Here is an 11,830-nt window from a genome sequence, read left to right on the forward strand (position 1 = left end):
CRTCCTAACCGAAGCACAAAACCTCTAGCTGCCTCAGAGATTTCGTYGCAGGTAAACGACCAAACCTGCACGCGAGGCTTTGCATCTCCACCGCAGCAGCGGGGAAGGAGATGGGATGCAGCAAAAATTGGTGTCATCAGAGCCCAAGTGTTGGGAGCCGTTTGAGCTGCCCTCTGCAGCGTGCTGCCTGAATGCAGCCCCGGTGCGAGCACCTCTTGAGGAGTTTGCAGAAGGCCTCGTGTTCAGCCTGCGAGCACAATGTCGTGAGACAGGCTTTTCTCTCGGGGACCAGTAAAGCAGCTGTGATTAAATTTAAGCATGGAGGTAGCCCAATTGCCGGCTYTTTGCAAACATGTAGGTGTGTGAAGCGCCAGGGCCAGGCGCAGCAGGCAAGGCAGGAGCTGTGTTGGTGGAGAGTTTATTGAACACTCCTCCTCCTTGCCCTCCGCTTTTGGAGGCACCGCCGTTGCCCCGAGGGCGCGCAGCCCTGTGATCTCCCCTAGCCAGGCAATAGCAAAGGCGTCCGAGGGCAAGCGCGGCCTGGCAGCGTCAGGGCGCGGACGGCGCATGCGGGGAAGGGCCGCGCATGCGCCCTGGCCCCTCAGCGGCTTTCTCGCCCTACAGGGGCCCAGGAGCTGCTTCCCGGGCGGGGGAGCTTTGCGGGCCCCGGAACCTGGATGCCGGCTCCGCGGGTGGCTGAAACGCGGCGGGGCGCTCTGCTGCTATGCAGGTTGCGGGGTGGTGCACGCAGGGGCTGGGCCCCGGTGCATGGCGGTCAGGCGGCGGACTCGGCCCCGTCGGGTTCCCTCAGGTCGGTGCCAGCGGTGGGGGGGAGGCCTGAGGGGAAGTGGCGGGAGGGAGCGGGGGGGAGATGGCGGCCGAGGGGCCGCCGGGCCCGGCGAGCTGCTGCTGTCTCCTCCCCCCCCCCCGGCCGCGCCACGGAGGAAGAAGGTGTGGGGAGAGGTTCAGTACCCCCTGCCGCCCTCAGGACGCTGGGCCTGCCCCGCCGCTGCCCTCGGGGCTCGCCGTGGTGCCCGACGCCTTCCCCGCCCTCGGGGCGCAGCGGCCGCCATGTCGTGGGGGGTGAGCGCGGCCCCGGGGGGCTGCGGCGGTGGGGGCTTGTTCCTGGAAATAAAAGCAATAAAATACTGGGCTGTCTCGGAGATGACTGCCAAAGATAATCTATCAGAACAGTGTCGCTTCAGCAAGGTGTTCGTGCTGGGGGCTGGGTGTAAGATCATCTGCCCTTGGCCAGAAATCCTGCTCTTCAGAAGGAATTAGGGAACCCAGGAGAAAGTGGAGGTGCCCCCAGGGAGGCTCTCTTGCAGCACAGGACACCTTCACCCTGTACATTGAGACTCTAAAGCACTTGGAAGCCTTCCTTGCACATCACTTGAGGGGCAAGAGGGGGTTAAGTGTGGTACCTATGCTGTCTCTGGTCAGTGCACTTGTTTGATAAGCTCTCTCTKCCGTTTTCCTGCAGGATAGATCGTCGGCCTTGCCTGTTAAAAAATTGTGCTGTTGGTATGGGAAGGGGTGCTTCTTTTGTTCAGTGTAATCCCCTACAGTCTCAAAAATACTGTTTGTCATTCAAGCCTTTCTTTGTATGCAAAAATGAGCATACACTGGGAGAAAATATAATTTGCAATGTTCTTTTTATTTAAGGCTTAAAACTCACTGTTCCACAAATCTCTTGCTCTGGCTCCCGGCGCTCTCTGAGAGCACACTGAATAAAGTGAAATTCATGTCTGAGGAGCAGTCATCCGGGCAGGATGGAGAGCTTGGGCCTGCAAGCAGTGACCCTTAGTGATGGGACGACAGCCTACATTCAGCAGGCTGTCAAAGGTAACAATTTTGGGGGGCTATGAAGTCTAAAAGTGCCTTGAATGAGCCTGTGAAATTGGACTTACTGAAAGTGTCTCCCTGGCATGCTGTCAGATCATCTTGTGCAGTTGCTTCATACAGAAAACTTGCAGTTGTCTGTTAAATTTGCACAGAAGAGTGATGCAGCAAAAAGAAAGCATACCTCTTGTTTGAAAATAAAGCTTTGGAGATAGGAGAGCTGTTGCAGTGTAACAAGRAAGTTTGGCTCAAACTGAAGCAAACCCCATTCTTTCAGGGATAACATGGGAAATAGTTCACCYGGTTCAAGCAAAACTCCCCTTGAAGTCAAGCAGGGTGTTTTACTTAACTAAGAGTATAGAGTTTAGTTCATGCCAATGCTTTTCTCATTCAAAGGGGTGCTGAGCTTAGTGTTTGTTAGTTGAAGTGATAGCAGTGCCAAATTCAACACCTGTCCTCGTTTTGGAGTTTATAAGATGTTCTTTGCCACCCACTGTTCCTGAGAAAAGGAGCGTTCTATATTTCAGCCTGTAGAACACATTCATAGAACTGTTGAGGTCCTTGTGATTGCTGCCTTGCTTTCTTTTTCCATATGAACTCACTGCAGGTTTATTATATTTACTGAACTGGGCTATCTTGAAAACAGCTAGGTCTCCTGACCCCCACCCCCAACACTTTCCATTAGGTGAAACAGCCTGGATCCCTAGTGTTCATATGGGTTGGTACAGTGACCTCTCTGCATCAGATATCTGTGTAAYTAAAATATTATTGTAGAAAATTTTTGTTAAAGTGAGAAGTTGCTCAGAGAGCTGCGCTGTTCTAAAAWCCCGTTTTTCACAACACACCAAGGGTAGCAATGCTCAGACTTTTAGGGCCTGTTTATTTCTTTTCCAATAATGGACCCTCAACTGAAGTAGAAGAAATGTTCAGTCTGCTGCTGGTGCTGTTAAAAGCTTCCAAATGAGTTGTTCTGCWGTGCAAGTGTAGTTGGTTTCTGCTTTAGATCCAAAATGCTTAGCACATGTTATTCTTTTGCTTATTGGCTTGTGGAGCTGTGAAGGGTAGCTTGTAAACAAGTACTGGCTGAGATTCTTTGTCTTTATCCTCCTGTCTAGGCAAAGGAGACTCTAACATTTCTGGAAAATTAAGTGCARCCATCACTATTCAGGGGAAGGCTTGATAAATAACTACTTATAAGTAGCAGTTTCACTGTCTTTTTGTATGACTGGCTTCCTTGAAAAGATGCAACAAAGAGGACAACTTGCTGGACCAGGAAGATTGTGAACTCTGCAAGCRCTTCTCACTGTATTTCTCAACTGTTTCAGATGAAAAGCTGATAGAAGGGCAAGTCATTGAACTTGAAGATGGGACCACAGCTTACATTCATCAGGTGACTGTTCAGAAAGGTGAGGACCTTAAATTTACATTTTCCTTTCTAGAAGGATGTCATGTGACTGAGGTTTTCAATGTCCCAGCAATTGTGCCTCCTCTCTCAGCACTAACTTTAAGGGATCTTTTTAGGTGTGGTTTTTGGTCCTGCCTATGGTTTTGAGACTGAATGTCAACAAACTGACAAGAAGTCAGACTTGCTGGTGGTGTAAGCAAATGTTTGTTAAATGTTATGAATGTTAAGAGTTTTGCCTGTAGGCTCACTCACAGTTTGCAAGTCTAACAGATTGATCACAAGACTATGAGCAAGGCCAGTGAGCTGTGTGTTTTTTGCATACACTCTCTGCGTACATGTGTTAATCATACATAACCCAAAGTTTGTTTGATCTGAGAGCAGCTAGACAGAAACTTCCTCTGAACTATAARATATATGTTACCCTTGGATTTTTTGGGGGGAGGGGGGTGCTGAAGGGGACAGGTTGGAAGCCCTGTCATTTTGGTCATTGGCCTATCAGCTCTGAAATGAGGTGACATTAACTAAGCTGAGGGGTGATGGGAGATCATTTTATGTGTCGTGGAGGAATCCTCCCCAGCCATGATGAGCTGTTATAAAAAGGGCAGGCGGAAAGAAGTCTGTAGCTCTGGGCCATCCTCCCCTCCCTCTCTCAAGCTCCTTGTGTGGCACCTCCCTTTTCTGTTCTCAGAAGCTTGTTTGAAACCCACCTTTTATGCCTGGCTGTACTACTTTTCTCCCTTCACCTTCTTCTCTACCTCCAAACCTGCCAAGAGTCTACTTTCTCACCCCTCTTCCCTCTGTCATGGGATGTGTATGTTTTCTTTTACAAACCACTGTGCCAGAGCTTTTCCATTTTGTCTGGGATGTAACTTGGCATTTTGGAACTGTTGAGATACAGAATTACAGATTACTGCATTGCTGCAAGTTATGTGTGAAGCCTTAAAAACCTCATAATTTGTGACTGACAGKCTCAGATGGTATCTTACAGGCTATAATTTCGGCAGACTTTCCATGCAAGCAAGCAGGCTTTGTTTGTGCTCTTTCATGGGAGTGAATACAGTAGTGCTCAGCATCTAAAGTAGTATCTCTTCTAACCCATCTGAGTATTCTGATAAAGTTTGTGGATTTTCTTCTTTTATTTTAGAGTCTGTAGCTTTTGAGGATGGGCAGCCAGTGTTGTTGGAAGATGGCACTATGGCGTACATACACAACACACCTAAAGGTAAAAAGCATTCCTCATCCTTTCCTTAGCATCTGGAATATAAATTGCTGAAGCATTATGAATTTCTAAGCTGTAGGTAGTCTGGAGAGATGAAAAGCAGCTGACATTCATCAGCTCTTTTATATTTGGCTTTGTTGGTTCCCCTTTCAGAGAGTTACAATTCCAGCACCCTTGAGGCGGTCCAGCTGGAGGATGGCTCCACCGCCTACATACATCGTCCTGTCATTGTGCCACCTGGCAGCACCATCCTGGCAGTGCAGGCAGAATCTGTGCTGGAGGAGTTGGTTGGAGAGGAGGAAGAGGATGCCTTTGATGCTGAGACCATTAATGCATTAAAGCAGTATGCCAGCAAGGTGAGGCCCCAATACTTCCTTCATGGTCTGACAGCATCACTGAGGGGCTGGTGTRGTAGTCCCCATTTGGCCTGAGGTTTAAGTTACCTTTCTTGTTGGTACTTTTGTGTCTGTTTCTCAGCAATGCCAACTCTGAGGAGAGAAATTGGACATGGCTCCTCTGGGAATGCTGTCACTGATAGGTTGCTGACATTTAAAGACCTGGAAACATGGCATGCTCCTGCTGGAATTCCTAGCTAGTTCTAGCAGAGTGCTGGGCCTTCTATCCTTAAGCTGTTTCAAGCATAGTTCTGGGAAGAGCAGARAGCTGCTATGATGCAGCTTGGACTTTGTTTCCTTGGTTTATATGCTTCTCCCTGGGGAGTTTTTTTTCTGTTTGCCTGCATTCCTCATAACATCACCTGGTTATGATGCACTCTTCCATTAATGATTCAGGTGACACATTAAGACCAATCTTTTACATATTGGGAGTGGCTGAGTTATGATGCTTGTTCACCCCGTTACAAAGGCCTCAGAACATGTATTGTTGCTACAATACTCCATCTAAATATCTGTGGTCTTGAGCGCTGCCATTTTGTCCTATCCTCATAGCACTGTGTGAGAGGGAGGCAGTGTTTAAGGCTGCTGATGGAGACCTTCCTGCTGTGACAGGACCAGCCACCGCCAGCTTTTTGGAGAAGAGTGGGTCACCTCTGCTGGTGTGAATGTCTTCCTGCTGGGGCTGCTCACCTGTTCTGCATTGTACAGGGAGGCATGAACAGTGCTGTGTATATTTGCTTGCAGGTATCTGATGAGGAAGAGGAGGGAGTAACAAACATCTGCTGTATGAAGAGTGAGGATTCTGGCAATGTCCCTCCCCAGGTCTGAATTTTTCAGTGATCTGTCTCTGAGATTAGGCTAATTTCCTCTTGATGCACAGCACTTTGCAGACTAGTAATTAAGACGGCTTTGGGGCTCCTCTGCAAGATTAGCAAATACATTAGCTGCAGGTTTTGCAAATGAGCTAGATGAAGCATGGAGATGTGGGTTACGTGTCTGAGAATACCCAGTGACCTCAGAGATTGGACTGGGAAATTCTGGTTCCTGGGTGCCTGCTCTGTCACCTGGATTGCATGATGTGCACAACCTGTGTTTGTAGGAAGACATTTTTGTGAGGATATCTGAAGACGCACGTGTGTGTGTGTGGCAAGGAGGGAAATGATTCATATGGACTTTGCGAYGTCTGCTGTGGTGGCTTACTGAATTAAGTCCCATGTATCTCTTGGCAGGATTTGCAGGAAGAAGTGCMCAGCAATGAGAAGGGGCAGCAGGTTGCCACTAGAGCTTTCCGTTGTGGGTACAAAGGCTGTGGCCGCCTCTATACCACAGCCCACCATTTAAAGGTAAAGCAGCTAATGTGCAGTCATGCAGACTGGGTATGTTTCCATGTTGTGTTRCCAGTTCAGAAAACTTGCTGCACAAAAGGCTGAGAGTTGCATGCTTGATTTCCCACAGGGGAAAGGTCAAGGCACCCTGTGACACTAGCATATTGCTCTAAAGTGAGTTTTTCTCTGAGGTTTTTAGGGAGATGCTTTCAACCTTGAAAAACAAGAGGAAAGCATTATATTTTTAATATGGGAAGAGGAAAATGGGACTGTGTCAGTGAGAAGACACTCTGACCCATGAGAGATCCAGATGTGTTGGCCATGGTGAAAGCCAGTAGAGCGCTTCAGATTCTCTCGACCACCTGGACTTCACTGCGCTACTTTCCTTCCCTTGCCCTCCTTGGCTTGGACCTCACTTTAAAGATCTGTTCTTTCTGTTCTAGGTACATGAACGTGCTCACACAGGTGATCGGCCGTATACATGTGACTTCCCAAGCTGTGGCAAAGCATTTGCTACAGGTAACAGTTTTTCTTTTGCAAAAGTTCTCTGTTCTGTCCAGTGCAAACCACTCTTGAGAGGATCAGCCCTCGCTTCTTTCCAGCAGAGCACAGTAAGCATAGCTTTTAAAAACTTCTGAGAAAGAATTGCAGCGTGTGAAATTGTTGGATGTTGACTAATTATGAACAGACAAAATGAGTTAAGGCAAGATGATGAATTCTCAGTGGTGTTGTGAGGCTATTTGGATATTCCATCCTATTCAAATTYGTAGACACAGGTCAGTCACTCAAAAGTTTGTAGATTGAGAGGTGGTACACAGCTTGCCATGTTACTACCTCTGCATTACAAAATTAATTTTGCAGTTTCTTTCCTTGCCAGGGTATGGGCTGAAGAGCCATGTGAGAACACATACTGGTGAAAAACCTTACAAGTGTCCAGAAGACATGTGTACCAAAGCCTTCAAAACTTCTGGGGATCTACAGAAACACATCAGGACACACACAGGTGAGCAGTACAGGMGGAGAAGCCCCTAGACACTCACTGAAAAGGTGTCTAAGGTGAAGCACTGCTTCAGTCTTTGTCCAGTTTCTACTTTTTGATATCTTGGGTGAAGCAAGGTAGAACTGAAGTAATTTTCATACAGAAGTAGGTGGTGGAACTAGGGATTCTTGACTCTGTTACCAACAGCAGAGCAAAAGAGCTTTGTTTGCTAGAGGAAATGTCACACACAGTATTCACAACAGCAAGAACTGAACTGAGGTCTCATTAGTGTAATAATCTGCAGAGGAGTAAAAGGATACAGGTGTCCAGAGCATTCCAGGTAACTGGGTTCTAGCAGGACTCTTATTCTGTGTTACCCTGTCAATGCAGGGGAGCGTCCCTTCAAGTGCCCATTTGAGGGTTGTGGCCGCTCTTTTACCACATCCAACATCCGCAAGGTTCACATCCGAACGCACACAGGCGAGCGGCCTTACATGTGCCCGGAGCCCAACTGCGGAAGGGGCTTCACCAGTGCCACCAATTACAAGAACCACATGAGAATCCACACAGGTAAGAGGAGAAGAGGGTAAAACGCAGATGCTTCTTCCCTAGTCAGCTGGCAGCASGGATGGCATGTGGTATCAGGCAAATCTATGGGACTGAAATGACAATTTCCAGGCAATACTTTGTTGGTGTAGATTTGGCGCTAGCCAGGGGAGTTAAAGGAAATAGGAATTGCCTAACTGGGCTGATGATAGTTCCTTCTACCCCTGTACTCTGTCTCCAGCCATTCCTTGTTAGTGGGGAATCCCTTCCCAGAGTGTGGTGAGGGTGAGCAGATAAAGCTCTGCACTGTGCGGTTGGCAGAGCATGGAAAGTCACTGTGGCCTCTGCCATAGGAGAGAAGCCGTACATGTGCACTGTGCCGGGCTGTGGAAAGCGCTTCACAGAGTACTCTAGCCTCTACAAGCACCACGTGGTCCACACGCACTGCAAGCCCTACACCTGCAAYAATTGTGGGAAGACCTACCGCCAGACCTCCACGCTGGCCATGCACAAGCGCAGCAGCCACGGTGAGCTGGAGGCCACGGAGGAGAGCGAACAGGCCCTCTACGAACAGCAGCAGCTGGAGGGTAAGCAACCGCTTCCCCATCACCTTCAGCAGGGCTTGGATCAGACTATCTGACAAAGCAGAGAGAGCCCGCAGCTGCTCTTCTCCCTCGGACCTGGGCCTGTGCTACGGCCTCTTGTCTTCCTCATCAAGCCCACATCTGTGTTGCAGCCAAGAGTAAAGGGCTCCCTGTGATCTTGTTTGTATGTCATAGGGTGGGAGGGGGTTACTTTCCATTCTATAGTATGGGGAGAGGTAAAGATCCTTGCTCCCAGATCAACCCAGGGGTGTTATCACCTTAATCACACACTCTTCTCTTGTGTTGGCCCTTCAGGGAACAAGCAGGTCCCAGGGTCACACGTGTGCGTTCATGCTCTGATCAGCACTTCTCTCTCATCCCCTTTGCTGTTTCCCCTTTCCTGACTCAGCTGCTGCTGAAAGAGGCTCCCTGCTGAAGAGCCAGCATATTGCTTTCCTGTCAGAGATGGAGGAAGATGAGGACGAAGAGGAAGATGATGGTATGCCTACGCAGGTCTCGCTTATCTCTCAGGATGGGACGCAGCAGGTACGGATACTAACAGCCTCCAGCATGTGGGGAGGGAAAAGTTATCTGAGGGAGATTCTGCCTCTTACCCAGCTGCACTCTGCATTCCACTGAGCACTTCCTGATGCTCCTAAACAGGGCCTCCCACCAGAGAGGCAGGGGGGCCTCACCTTAGTGTTCTCTTTAGGGATCTTTTCAGTGTGAAGCAGATCGCAGAGATTCATAGATTCTGTCTTTTATGAGGGCTCCTTCCTTACAGCCTTACCCAACTGCTACAGTCTTAATGTGGAGGGTAGAGAACACAGGCCTCTGGTCCCTGACTCACTCTCCAGCGAGTCTGCAGACAAAGTCTCATAGGCATTTTGTCGAGGCTGGTGCACAGCGCTGCCAGCCCTTGCTTCCTGGTCTGCTGCCAAAAGATCAGTCCCAATCTCTGCTGACACAGGCTGGATTTTGAAATTGTTTTTTTGTAGTGTGTAAACAGCAGCCTTGTTCTTGTTCCGTACTTCCCTCTACCAACAGCTCATGTGCTGACTGAGAAAATTTCCTTCTGTGGTGTAAGGTGAAGGAAAATAGCTGCCGTGAATAACTACACTTTCCTCTTAGTCGAAGGTGCTGCCTGCTGCAGCAATACACAAGTTGCCACTTAAGAGCTTAGAAAGAAGCTGCTAAATAGAGGAAGGGGAGATGTAGTCAAACGGTTAGAGCCAGAGACTCAAGATTTGCAGGTTCTCCACTCGTTCTCTCTGTCATTCTAGGCGAKTCCTTTGAGTTCTCTGTGACCTAGGTCTTGCATGCAAAGAAAGAATATTTCTTCCTTACCGAGACATTTGTGTTGCTAACCTCAGCAATTACTTAAGGCTTCCTGAAAAACTGTTCTGGCTGAAAGGATCCCCTTTTATCCCACCCAGGTCAGACTATCCCAGGAAGACCTGCAGGCCCTGGGCAGTGCAATCAGTATGGTGACGCAGAGCAGTGCCCTTGCAGAGCCTGAGGAAGAGCTCACAGGTGATGACTCACACACCGTGACTATGATCAACAGTGATGGCACTGAGACGCAACCGGTACGGGCAAATGTGGGGCCTTTCCTCTTCCATGCAGAGAAACATCCTGCGAAAAGKGAATCACACTTTCTTTTAAAACGTAATTGTTTTTATCTTAACTTTTCCCAGGTTACAGTAGTCACCTCTGGGACAGTCATGTCTGAGGAATCAGCCATCACATCCCCCCGTCATCAGCAGGTGGCATTGCTGGCTACTGCCAATGGCACCCACATTGCAGTGCAGGTACCGTGCAGCCCCCTGAGCAGGCCTGAGCGTTGTTCCTGCCGTGTTATCCTTCCTTCCTTCCTGTGCATCCCCATCCAYCCACTTGCTTCAGCACGTACCTCTYGCTTTGCGGTMTCTGCTCTATTCCAGGATGCTTGCTCCTTAATTCCTAGAAGTCCTGTGTGCTGAACAGAGCAGGGACATGTAGGGGTAAGACTGTGGAGCAGAGAGCTTAGGGAGGGCTCCTGGGAGACGTAYGAGCTGCTGGGACAGAGCTGAAGTGCAGGAAGGGGCAGAGCAGACACCAGCTCAGTGGTATCCTACAACACTTGCTTGAACAAYTGACCCAGCTGTATCACACCAGCACATGTGTGATCCTGTCCTCAACCACCCGTGTTCTCAGCTGTCTGGCTTGTCTGCRTGAGCAGCCCCTTGTATTTGCACAACGCTCATTTGTAAGCAGCCTGTCCCCATCACAGCAGTGTCTCCCTGTTTTGCCCCTGTGCTTCACACCTGTGTCACCCACTCAGATTCCTCACACCTCTGTCCTGCTGAGGCTGCCCTGAGAGACGCCAGGTCTACTGAGCCCACCTTCTGGGAGGGCAGTGTTATCTCTTGTCTTTCTTCCCCTAGTTAGAAGAGCAGCAGAGCCTGGAGGAAGCCATAAGCATGGCGGCAGCAGCAATGCAGCATGAACCCGTAACACTTGATGCAGCCGTGTCTGAGAATGGGTGCTGAGACCCTGCCGAGCCTCCTGGGCAGGGAGAGCAGGCAGCCCGAGCCTGTTTTCCACAAGATGTTGGGATCTGCAGGAACTGGGCCAGCTGGCACGCAGCAGACACGCAGTACGTGAGCGAGGAAGGAGTATGAGTCCAGCTGACTGCATCCAGCATATACACCACGAAGGTGGTGAGAGCGGCAGATGTGGGCAGTGTTGGGCTGCTGGAGTGACCCTATGTGAAGGGCTCTTCTCTTGATTGCAGGGATGTCTGAGAAACTTGGCTGCCTTCTGCTGGAGCTCTGCTGTTTCCCTGGGCTCAGAGCGGTGACTTTATCCTGCTCCTTGCCTTGGAGACTGACTCCCTATGCCTGATGGAGATGACAGGTTGTGTCTTCTGTTGTTAACTCCTTCGTGGCCAAGACTCCGAAGACTTACCAGTCTTCTGTGTAGGCCTGGAGCTACAGCAGTTTCAGCAGTCACTGTGTGCAAAATCTATTCTGGGGAGGCACTTCCTGCCCTTTCCCCTTTAGGAATGGTCCAACCACTGCCTACTCCTGTGTGAGGGGCAAGTGGGCAGTATATGCACAGAAGCAATAAAGCCTCAAAAAGTGAAGCATCAGCACCAGCYTAGGCAGTCCTGGGCTCAGTGTTTTTGAGTGGCAGCCACTTCCTGATGCGGGAAGTCAAGTTTGCCCTGGTGCACACTGAGCAAGCACCCAGGCAGGCTCCACGTGCACCTGGGCACAACAGCAGTTCTGTCTCTACTGCAGTCCTCTAAAGCAAATTTCCTTGGCAGATTCACCACTCTGGAGTAGAGGAAAATCTTGCCTCCACAGCTGCCAACCAGCACTTCTTGAGGGCTGAGCTAGACTTGCATGTAAATACTGAGTTGAAATAAAAACAAATGTCTTTTTATAAAAAGAAAAACCAAAAGCACCCATTTCCCATTTCTCCTTCGGTTTCTGGACCTGGTGGACTGGCAAAGGTTTGGAGGGAGGGTTGGATTATATTATTTTGCAGA

At 49.4% G+C, this 11,830-nt stretch overlaps 1 protein-coding gene across 2 annotated transcripts; it reads left to right on the forward strand.

Annotated features, from left to right (window-relative positions):
• The first annotated feature begins 673 nt into the window (after window positions 1-673).
• ZNF76 (zinc finger protein 76) lies at window positions 674-11,742 on the forward strand. 2 transcript variants are annotated; one of them, XR_014895517.1, is made up of 16 exons: window positions 674-811; window positions 1,666-1,845; window positions 3,168-3,248; window positions 4,392-4,469; window positions 4,620-4,822; window positions 5,606-5,683; window positions 6,091-6,204; window positions 6,630-6,705; window positions 7,064-7,189; window positions 7,556-7,735; window positions 8,065-8,298; window positions 8,705-8,841; window positions 9,732-9,884; window positions 9,993-10,106; window positions 10,722-10,933; window positions 11,072-11,742. XR_014895517.1 is itself a non-coding variant. In XM_085302227.1 (15 exons), the coding sequence occupies exons 2-15, from the start codon at window positions 1,773-1,775 to the stop codon at window positions 10,824-10,826; spliced, it is 1,752 nt and encodes a 583-aa protein (XP_085158353.1). In that variant the 5' UTR covers window positions 674-811; window positions 1,666-1,772; the 3' UTR covers window positions 10,827-11,742. The 2 variants fall into 2 exon arrangements, 1 of the variants encoding a protein (XP_085158353.1); XM_085302227.1 differs by having other exon boundaries at window positions 10,722-11,742.
• Window positions 11,743-11,830: the final 88 nt, after the last annotated feature.

The sequence above is a fragment of the Rhea americana genome, unplaced genomic scaffold (genome assembly GCF_003343005.1).
Source record: "Rhea americana isolate MKP2758 unplaced genomic scaffold, rheAme1 scaffold_189, whole genome shotgun sequence".
Lineage (NCBI taxonomy): Eukaryota > Metazoa > Chordata > Aves > Rheiformes > Rheidae > Rhea > Rhea americana.